This window comes from Centroberyx affinis, unplaced genomic scaffold, assembly GCF_046629955.1.
Source record: "Centroberyx affinis isolate AG114_WGS23_722 - 3 ecotype Tasmania unplaced genomic scaffold, CSIRO-AGI_Caff_v1 ptg002530l_1, whole genome shotgun sequence".
In the NCBI taxonomy this organism is placed as follows: Eukaryota; Metazoa; Chordata; class Actinopteri; order Beryciformes; family Berycidae; genus Centroberyx; species Centroberyx affinis.
In genome coordinates, this window is record NW_027280748.1 from 66,379 (window position 1) to 77,867 (window position 11,489).

At 45.9% G+C, this 11,489-nt stretch overlaps 1 protein-coding gene across 1 annotated transcript; it reads left to right on the forward strand.

Annotated features, from left to right (window-relative positions):
• Positions 1 to 7,819: 7,819 nt before the first annotated feature.
• LOC139656756 (leucine-rich repeat transmembrane protein FLRT2) lies at positions 7,820 to 10,857 on the forward strand. The gene has a single exon (XM_071534374.1). It carries the CDS (start codon positions 7,820 to 7,822, stop codon positions 9,848 to 9,850), a length of 2,031 nt encoding a protein of 676 aa, XP_071390475.1. The 3' UTR covers positions 9,851 to 10,857.
• The last annotated feature ends 632 nt before the right edge of the window (positions 10,858 to 11,489 follow it).

The following is an 11,489-nucleotide window of genomic DNA, read 5'->3' on the forward strand; positions in this document are numbered from 1 at the left end:
AGAAAGTTTTCAACTCCCTTGACTTTTTCCACATTTTGCGGTGTTGCAGCCTGAATTCAACATGGCCAAAATTCTGATTTTTATTTATTCTTTTTTTTTGTCCACAATCTATACAAAACATCCCATTATGTTTTCAGAAATTTCCGCAAACGTACTGTAAACGAAACACAAAAATATCTCAGTGAAATAAGTATTTAAGGAGGCGTCCAATCACGTTGCAGAGACATCTCAATGACATTCAAAGCAGTGTAGATGCTTTGGATACTTAGCGACTCAAAACATTTCAGCTTTTCATTTTTGAAAAAAACAAACAAAAAAAAAACTGTACTTAAAATCCACTTTGACGTTAAGGCTAATTATGTGCAGATCAGTGACAAAAAAAAACAACACAACAACAAATATCCTAATTGAATCCCATTTTATATTCAGGCTGCAGCACCGCAACACGTGAAAAAAAAAATGGAAAAGTCAAAAAGGGGGTTGAATACTTTCTGGAGCCGTTGTCTCTCGCTCTGTCTCTCTCCTCAAAACGCCCGAATGGATGGATGATTGGGGGCTTTTTTTTTTTTTTTTTTCTCCCCTCGCTTGATAATCCACCCCTGACTGAGCCTCACCCTCATTAGAGAAACCCGACGCTGATTGAACCACCCCCCCCCAACCCCCACCACCCCGCCCCAAGTCCTGACAAAACCCCTCTTTGTTGTTGTCTCCGTTGTCGGCGGGCCCGATGCTGTCTGGGATCCACCTGACTATTAATAGTAAAGATGCAGGGGGGGGGGGGGGGGGGGGGGGGGCGCTCTAAAGGTCGAGTCACACTGCATGATTTGCGGGCTTGAATGGATGCGTGTGTGCGTTAACCTGGGGCAAAACGTGATAGGCGAAAAAAAAGAAGTGAGATGCACGCATGAAAAATGCATTCGTGTTGACACGGTGTTTTCCAAGGACTGTTAATGTCGAAAATCCCCCCCCCATCCCATATCTCGAAACCTGCATACCTTCGCCCGGGGGAGGTTCTACAAAGCGGACTTTTTTTTTTTTTTTTTTTTTTACGAAGCCCTCATTCAGACCAGGTATCAGAAATAGCCACGGGCTTCTTTGTCACCCTCCCACCCCACCCCCCCATCTCCCCTCAGGGTTCTGTTTTTACGAACGGTTCACAGCGCCACACTTAACGGGGTCAAGAGGGAAGTCAATACCCCGCGAGGCTGTGTGGGTATTTCATGGTTCCCCCCCCCCCCCGTCCGGGGACAAGTGGTACAATCCGGTGCGCCGCTGCCACCTTGATACCGGCGCGCTGAACCAGCACCTGACTGCACATAAACCACGCTGGGAAGGGTTCGTGAGAAGGCAAATGTAATGTCATCAGTGTAATAACAAGGTTTTAGAGCAGAAAACCACAGAAACTCGAAAAACCCACCCATAAATCAGTTAGTGTACCCACCTCTTTATTTTCAGAATGGACTTTACCACCTTTTTAACTTAGTATAAATCATTTTATGTGGGAAATTCATAGTATACATCATAGTAAGTAGTGTTAAACTGATGGAAGTTAGATGAGGATACACAAAAAATCTCCATTTTAATAAGTCATTCAGTCTAATATTGAGTCCTAAAATCATAATTTTCTTAAAATAAGTGAAAAAAAACCAGTGGCATTAGATCAGTTCACTTGTTTCCAATGCAAATCAATTTCTTTCAAGAATTTTGTGGAATCAAGTGTATTTTCTTGATAGCATTGCCTTATTCTGACTTGTTTCAAGATATTGACACTCATTTCTAGAAAATTCCTGAAGCTGTATTGGAAACAAGTGGAGTGATCTCACCTCACCTGCAGAATTTTTATCTCGGTTTAAGAAAAATCTGATTTGAAGGCTGAATATGACAGTAAATGACTCGTTAAGATGGCCATTTTTTTGCAGTGTAGGCTGTTTTAAAGGGCGATAAAAGGGCATAAATCAATACTTCATTGTTCATTGAGGTCATTGTTTGATCACCAAAAGGCAGTCATAGGTTTTATTCACCGTTACTGTACATTAACTGCCCATGCCATCAGTTCAGTATGTTTTGCTCTGGAAGCCTGGTACTGAGGCATCTCAGATCACATCTCTGAGAGCAAACCAGGTTATAAAAGCAGCATATTATGTCCTTTTTAGTGTCAGGGGTTCTCATTTTCTTGTGTTTGTCAATCAGCACAGCAGTGGACTGGTTGCTGACTGGATGCTCCAATCAGAACAACACTCCTACTGTGTCTAACTAGGCTGTAGGGCCGACTGGGTTACTCCAAGGTCAATCGATTACTTTTGGTTGGTTTTCGGATTTGCTTCCAGCATTGCTTCCAAAGGGGGTCATCATCTACAGCTATGGTTAGCAATTGTACACTGGTAAGACCATCCTGATCACGTGACCTCACATTCTGTTTCGCTCCACGGATCAGTCTGGACTTCTAGCCGCCCGCATCGATTTCAGTGGGTGGGAGTACTTGCCTTGACTGACAAACTCCTTCAGCCAGTCAGCGTAACAAAACATGTGTTCCAATCGGGAAAAACGTCTTTTCACCATTGGTCGGCCGTGGCACGTGGCACATCATAGGATCTCAGAGCCAGAAATTAGTTTTGTTTTCTCCGCCATCTTGTGTCTCCGCTGACATCGGGAGCCCGTTTCTCCCACACAGTAAACAGGCTGACCAATATCATGCGTGTAAGCTGAAGCTAAAGTAGAATCTATAAAATTATATCATATCACTGTTTATTTCGATGCATATGCGCGAGCTCAGTCCACCTGAAGCCCCTCTGTCCTTTCGGCGGAGAGAGAGACACAAACAAGCATGGAGGTTTCATAACGCCGAGGGCTTATTGCCGACCTTCCCGAAGTTTCCCGGGGCCACGGTGCCAGCCAGTGCCGATAGCCGGGCGCCGATTTGTTCCCGGTGATCTGGCCGAGATTTCGGCTATTTTCTGGTTTCTTTCCTCCTCTATGACAGTAAACTGAATATCTTTGGGTTGTGGACAAAACAAGACATTTGAGGACGTCATCTTGGGCTTTGGGAAACACTGATCCACATTTTTCACCATTTTCCGACATTTTATAGACCAAACAACTAATCGATTAATCGAGAAAATAATCGACAGATTAATCGACGATGAAACTAATCGTTAGTTGCAGCCTTAATTTTATCACAGTTTACGACTAAACAAACATTCCCCCCTTTTTTTTTGTAAACAGATTACTGTAATCCGGTTACATATACGGGTAATCCATTATTTCTTGCTCCGTTTAATCCCGCTGAGCTGCGGCGAGCAGCTGTCCAGGTTGCCGAGAGTTTTTGGACACGAACCAGCCGGGGGGCGACGGTGACACAGCCGCGCTAAACCCGCCCATCATCACGCTAGGCGCCGCCGTCCACCACGCACTCCACCCACACTCCACCCACTCCACCCACACTCCTCAATCAGCCGCGCACGGATTTAGCCTGCATTTTTAATTTAATAGATTGGAGCGGCGTAGAGAGGCAGCAGATGTGACGCTTGGCACCGGGCGTCTCTGACCGACCGAGCTGTGAATAGAGAATATGAATGAAGCGGTGTGTGTGTGTTTATACGCGTACGAGACATAACTACCGGCTTCATTATTATCCCCCTGTATGCTAGAGACAGCTAGAGAGAGGGTTATTTGAATAGCGGTGCACTGGATGATGGTGTTACTGGCCTGAGTGGGAAGACTTCACGCCGCTGCTTTATGTGGGCCATTCACAGCAAATAGCTGGGTGTAGAGCGCAAACTGAAGCAAGAGGCTTTGTCAACAAAGCCTGTGTGTGTGTGTGTGAGAGAGAGAGAGAGAGAGGTGGTTTGTGGCTTTATCTGGATTTTTTCTGTATGTCTGAGGGTGAAAAAGTTGGTCCGACCACATTAACATATGAGTCATCTGATAACAAAATAACATTCCAAGTCAAACAGAATTATGTACCTCGGCCATTCACACGTTCCAGTTCATTGTTCATCCTCCAACTGGATATCTGACTGTATTCGCTGCAAAGGCACCAATCCGCCTACGAGCAGAAACCCTTCATTAAAGGGAATGCAGTGTCTCAAAAGCACAAAATGTCTTCTTCGCCACAGGCGTATATATATATATATACAATGTGCACAGACCAAAAAAAAAAAAAAATGTTTGGACAAGTTGGTAAAGCTTCGTGAACTTCTCTCTCCGTTTACTGCGGGAGTTGGTGACACATCAGAGGAGATCATGAACTATAAATAAAAAAAAAACAGAAAGAGAGAGAATAAAGATCGCAGCCAAGGAAGAAAACTAGTAACTGATGCCTTATAGCAACAGTGATGTGGCGGCATTTATTCTCTCTTTGCTAAATAAAACAAATACATTTCATATATACTGGAGATCAAGTTTAGAGGGAGATGTCAAAACTTGGTCAAAAGATGTGTTTGTTCCTGCAGATGACATTTGTTCAAAGTGTATTTTAGACAAAGCAAATACATTTTCTTCCTTATGTGCTGCTGGCAACATTATATTGTATCTATATCTCTTTTATAGTATATTTCAAGTGATTCTAAGTGGGCACATGCATTTTATTGGCAATATATTTCTAAATATATTCAGAAGTATGTATAAAATGTAGGGTATTTAAAAGAGAGGGGGGGGGGGGTGCGCGCACACACACACACACACAGTCCCTCCTGTTCAGGGAGAGAGAAGGGGCGATAGGGTGAGAGAGGAGAGAGATACGAGGAAGAGAGAGCAAGAAAGAGAGGAGAGGAGCAAGCGAGAGAGAGGAAAAAGAGAGAGACAAGGAGACAGAGTGGGGGAAAAAAGAGAAAGAGAGAGAGAGTCATAGAGCGCCAGTGTGCAGTAAGAAAAAGAGAGAGTGAGAGAGAGAGTCTCCGGGGCTCCAGGAAAAGACCAGGCAGTCTCTGGACCAGCGTACCCAGACTATGGACGTCAGATCCCGGATTGCTGTCGGCGGAGCGGCGGGGGTCTGCCTGGGAGCCTCTAACTCTGCTGCTTCGTGTTCTCTGCTCCTCTGAAAGGCGGCGGAACTTCACCAGCAGCCCGGCCGGCCAGAAGTGAGGCAGTCGGGGGGGCGGAGAGATGCGGAGCAGACCGCGGATGACCTGAACCTCCAACCTCCCTCCCTCTCTCTCTCTCTCTCTCTCTCTCTCCCCTCTCTGGATCCCGCTCCCACCAGCAAGCATGCCCCAGTTCCCCACCAGCGAACCCAGCGAGACCAGTCCCGAGCCGCGGCGGGAGCGAGGAGTAGACGCAGCGGGCAGGATGCGGACTTTTTGCCCGGTCTGAGCGCGGCGGGCTGGGGAGAGATGACCAGACCAACTGGATGTACAACGGAAAGACTTTCAGCCTTCCCGAAGGTAAGAAAGACGCAACATTCTTGGGCAACCAGATGCATGATTATGTCTAATTTTTTCTGAGGCTGTCCATTTCACTCTCATGTTCCCAGATAGTCTGAAAATTCATTTTAGAGGACAATGAACCTACTCCTTTCGAATTTATAGTCAGAATAAACGATGAATAATTTGCAATAATTTGAAGTAGTCTATTTACTGGAATGTTATAATTTCAGGATTTTTATTTCGCATAATAAATGTTATCAGACATTTCATTTCATTAGGCGTAAAAGGGAATACAGGTATATAATGAAGGTCCTTATAGAGGCGTATGGATTAGCAGAAATCCACTGCGCTCTCTCTCCGAGGCGCAAAAACGAGTGAACTGACCCCAGTTCAGCCAACACCTGCAAACTGGGACATGCGGCTGAGAAACAACAAAGGCTCTCGTTAATGTCACTTTTTTTTTTGCAGGACTATATGAATATGTCGCAGATTGAATGCCAAGGACCCTGCTGATAATAGCTGTAGTGAGGTCGGGTCAGTGTAATTGGACCCAGTTTGATGCCTTGTTTGCCCCCCCCCCCCCCCCCCCCCCCCCCCCCAAGGAAGATTACATAACTACTGAACTGCCTTGGCCACAAATCAATGCAATCTGTCAATTGGCTGCTGTTGCCTGGTGCCATTTCATTAATCCTCACTACCACCCAACTTCACCGCTGCTAATATTACATTTTTGTATTATCACCTCCATTATTTACAGTTTATCGAATTGTTCATTTATGAGTGCACCAGGATTGAGAGTTACCCATTTGGATTTGCTCAATATTCTCCAGAATTCAGCCAGATAATGAGGCCGTTATTTGTGTGCCGGGCGATATTGTCGTTATGGAGTAGGGGCAGATAAATTAGTCCACTTTATTCCAATCTTATGACCTTGCGCGCACAGCAGCACCTTTCCTCATTGGAAGAGGCCCACATCGATCTTAGTTTTGTCCCTGTGCAGGGAATTTGTTCCGTCTTATCTCTGCTGACAGACTGCGTTCATCACCGTCCACCACTCCTCCTCTCATCCTCCACGGCTGAAATCCACGATTCAGTGCATTTTAAGAGGCATTTAGTGCAAAGGGATGCAAAACATAAGCCTAATTTGAGATTAAATTAAGAGTAAATATTTGGCTTTGTGGCAAGTTTGTGCCTCGGTATGTGTTTGTGTGTGAGAAAGAGAGAGAGGTGTCGGCCCCCGCATCGCCCCGATTCCCCCTCCCTCCTTCGTTCCCCCTCCCTCCTTCGTTCCTCCCTCGTTCCCTCTTCGTCACCCCCCCCCCCCCCGAGGATGAGGTTTTCCCGAGTGCCGTGGAGCAAGGCACCGTCCGTCAGGGCTGGACCGGATGACAGCTTCATCACGCTCTTCCTCATCTCCCTAACGTTGCTTCACTTCACAGCCGACTGCTCACAAAGGATTTTTGGCTGCCGTGTTTTAATCTTTGCATGTGGTTGTTTTAAACGTCAGTTCATCTCATTGCGCATTCAGTTTGTTCACGTTCCTGTTTATCAACTCTGAAAGCAAAATGTCTGAATCCGCTTAGCATCACTGAATGTTTTCATATAAGATTAGGCCTCACTGTGGGCCCCACTAGACTGTGTCTGAATTATCACAGACATCCATATTTCTCTTTAATAATCTACACGTAGACTTGCAATTTTTCTGAGTTGTTCTTTCCACCATTTGCCACAACACAACCTTTGCTCTCAGTACCCTTTACAATATCCTTTTCAGCTGGCTGTATGTGTCGGGTGAGGAATATGTAACAACTGCGTTAGTCATTTGTATGCACACTGCTCTGCTCACCCAATTTACAATGCCTCACTTTGCATTTATGGGATTCAAAGGGAAACATTCCTTTGCTGTTCACGCAAAGGAGGAAAGCATGCATTTAGAGGAAAAAATAAAACCACTGATTTTCCCATTATTCTCATTTTGCAACAGGTTTCTGGATCCAAATGTCAAGTCCAAGGGAAGCTGTATCATTCTGGGGCCAGCAGTGTGTAACGTGAAAGAGAAAGGAGGCGAGGAAGAGGACTTCCAAGGATAACCCTCCCGTGTATTGTGCATGGCTCCGTCAGCCTTGCTTGCTTTGAAAAGAGCTCTACCCGATGCTGAGAGGGGGAAAATGTGATGAACTTTACTAATGTTCCCCAGCTCAAGAATGGACAGGCTGGTAAAAGAATCACATTGCTTAATGAGACCATTGCTCTTGTGTTGGGAAGCTTAGGACAACTAATTACCAAGGGATTACTCAAGACCTTCTTCAGCACCAGGCTACGCACACTGGTGTAACAAGCCAAGCACCAAAATCTAATGAGAGAACTTGGTTCTGTTGGGTTTTTTTAATCCAATACTAGTTTCTCATCTTTTTTTTTTCTGTGATTTGGTTTCTGGTTTTTCTGATCTTTTTGAAATGGAGATACAGTGGCGTTTATGGAATAAGGACTGGGCCTCCTTTGTAAGGCCATGGATACCCATACTGCTAGGGCTTCACCTTCAATTCTCCCGGGCCTCCAACTGTCCTGAGGAGTGCCGTTGTGACCGCACCTTTGTTTACTGCAACGAGCGGAGTCTGACCTCGGTGCCTCTGGGAATTGGTGAGGGCTACAAGACCCTCTATCTCCACAACAACCAAATCAATAACGCTGGCTTCCCTTTGGAGCTCCATCATGTGGCTTCTGTGGAAACTGTGTATCTCTATGGCAACCAGCTGGACGAGTTCCCCATCAACCTGCCCAAGAACGTGAGGGTTCTCCACCTCCAGGAGAACAACATTCAGACCATCTCCAAAGCGGCTCTGGCTCAACTTCTTTGGTTGGAAGAGCTGCACCTGGATGATAACTCCATATCTACTGTAGGGGTGGAGGAAGGGGCCTTCCGTGAGGCGGTGAGCCTAAAGATGCTCTTCCTCACCAAAAACCACCTGAGCAGCGTGCCTATTGGTCTTCCCGAGGATCTAAAGGAGCTACGATTGGATGAGAACCGCATCGCAGTCATCGCAGAGGAGGCGTTTAGGAATGTCAGTCGTCTGGAGCGCCTCCTGTTGGATGGAAACCTGTTGACCGATGACGGGATTGCGCCAGGGACCTTCCAGGACCTGGCCACTCTAAGGGAGCTGTCGCTGGCCCGCAACTCGCTCACCTACCCGCCCCCGTTCCTCCCAGGGGAGGTGCTGGTCAAGTTAAACTTCCAGGAGAATCAGATAAATAGGATCCCTGTGAGGGCCTTTGCAGGATTGCACAAGCTTGAGAGGCTGGATATTTCCAACAACCAGCTGCAGTCGCTGACACAGGGGGTCTTTGACGGCCTCGTCAGTCTCAGACAGCTCACTGTTCGGAACAACCTTTGGCTATGCGACTGCAGCATAAAATGGGTGGTAGCGTGGCTTAAATCTCTGCCAGCCTCACTCAATGTGCGTGGCTTCATGTGCCAAAAGCCTGAGAGGGTCCGGGGCATGGTGATCCGGGAACTGAGTGCTGAGCTGGTCCAGTGCGCGCAGAGCACACCGGCGGCACCGCTGCCCACCCACGTGCCCACCTCACCAGCTGACACTGCTCTAGCCCCATCCCCCTCTCCTTCCGTAGAGTCCCCCTTAGTGACTCAACACTTTTCCCCCTCCTCCAGGCAACCCTCCTTGCCCACACTCCCCACCCTCCACCCTGTCTATCCATCCAGAGAGGGGGGACCAAGGACTAAGCAGCCTGTGGACCCCCGGAGAGAAACCCTGCAGGTCACCTTTGCCATACTCAATGGCTCGGCTATCCATGTCAGCTGGGTGGCTGCCTTCCCAGTCACCGCCTATAAGGTGACCTGGGCCAGGATGGGGCCCAGTCTGACAGGCGACACTGTCAGGGAGAGGATGGTGGGTGGGGAGCATCGGGGCATTCGACTGGCTAACCTTGAGCCAAAGTCCACCTATCGGATCTGTGTCATTCCCTTGGATGCGTTCAATAACTACCGGCCCAAAGATGATACTGTGTGCACTGAGGCTACCACCACGCCGGCCACTTTCAGCCCTGACAACAAGAGGCCGACGGGACCCGAGCAGGCCACGCAGCAAGACCCCAGCTCGCCTTTCTTGCTGGCGGGGCTGATTGGGGGGGCTGTGATCGTGGTGCTGGTCGTACTCCTCAGCATCTTCTGCTGGCACATGCACAAGAAAGGGCGTTCCAAGTCGTCCACCAAGTGGAAATATAATCGGGGTCGGAGAAAAGACGACTATTGCGAAGCAGGCACCAAGAAGGATAATTCCATCCTGGAAATGACTGAGACCAGCTTCCAGATAGTCTCACTCAACAATGAGCAGCTCCTCAAGGGAGATTTCCGCATTCAGCCTATTTACACCCCTAATGGGGGCCTCGGCTTCCGAGACTGCCCCCTGGGGAACAACAGCACAGTCTACTGCAAGAACAATGTTCAGGATGCAGACTTTTGTCGCACATGATGGTTTTGGAAAGCATCAGGAGCCTTTGTATTGACAACTACCCATACTTTACAGGACACTGTACAGTGTTAATATTATTTGAAACCCCTGTGTCTTCAAGAAATGTAATTTATACAACCGGCTGGACAATAATTGTTGAAATTCAGTTATCTTTTATATACCTTAGTAAAATTGGATTTATAAGTTATTGGTTTCTGGAGTTGTGCTGTTTCAGTTCTGTGCTGACAGACATGTACAATCAGGACTCATTTATTTCTAAGTATTATGGCTGGGTTTCATTTTGATTTGACTTTCAGTAATACTGGACCATTTTGAAGTCATTGTATACTGTGACCATAACAGACACAGAACTCTACCTGTAACTGCAGTACATCACTAAGAACACTAAAATCAGCTGGTAAACGTAAGGATGAGAGAGAGAGAAAGGAGAGAGGCACAAATCAGCCACAAACACCACTAGAGGGCATAGTTTTTGGGATACATTAAGTCAACCACAGATGTTTTACAACAGATTGTTTTTTTAATCAAATCAACATAATATGGCACATTTGTTTAATTACATCTACATTAAATAGAAATACAGAGATTTCTGCTAAGAAGAGGACATATATTTTTCATGCAAATGAGAACTTCTCTCTGCTGCAAAATGAAATTTAAAGGTCATCCCCATTGAGGTCTTTTAAGCATACTCCAAACATGAACAAAAGTGGGCGACAATGTTTCAAATGAATTTATCTGCAAATATACAGGCCACAATGCTTTCACCTGATTTTCAAGATATTTTCATACATTTACAATGTAAGGGATCATGTTATTTGTGCTAGCTGAGTTGGTGGGTGGGTGTAACCTGTGAGAGAGTGAACAGCAACAAGCACATCTGCCATCTCTGTTCAAACCATTGGGAATCAACTATGTCATTTTTGTTCAGCAAAAATAATGTTATGGTAAAACAGTATATATATGTGCCTTGAAATTATCAGCTTACAATGTCTTTTGAATCCATGTTTTTGCACAAAAGTGTACTGTATATACATTCAATTGAATTGTTGTTGAGGAAAAACTCTTGCTCTTGATTATTTATTTACCTCATTGCACATTTTATTCAAAAAGAAATATCTCGGAAAAATGAGCTTATCTTCACAATCCATCCCAGAATGATCACCGGCTCAAATGACAAATTGACAACAAACAGTTGGGTCCGTTGGGAGAGGGAAGGGTTCATTTGGGGATAACTAGTAAAAGGTCAAATGTCAAAAAGAGATGGGAGCTATACTTAACACAAAACCCTATTATAAAGCAACCTGTCACTGCTGAATTGTGTGTCACTGTTGGCAACAGAACTGTAGCGGCTCAGGTCATTGTATGCCTGGATGTAGAAGACGCCAAATAGGGAGGTACTAAATGATCTGCAATGTGCTGAAAGTCCGCGTCTGAAAGCTGACATTGCAACCAGATGTAGATAAATTAAAATTGATTAGGGATGGGCATTTTCACATATTGAATATTGACATGATTTCCATGCTGTATGTAGTCACACAAATCTCTCAGAATGTAGTTTTATGTTCCCAAATTCTACCAGGCCTAATCAAAGTTAAGAGAGACAACCCTACGTTTGAGCCTAGCTCTTGTGAAGGAAAAT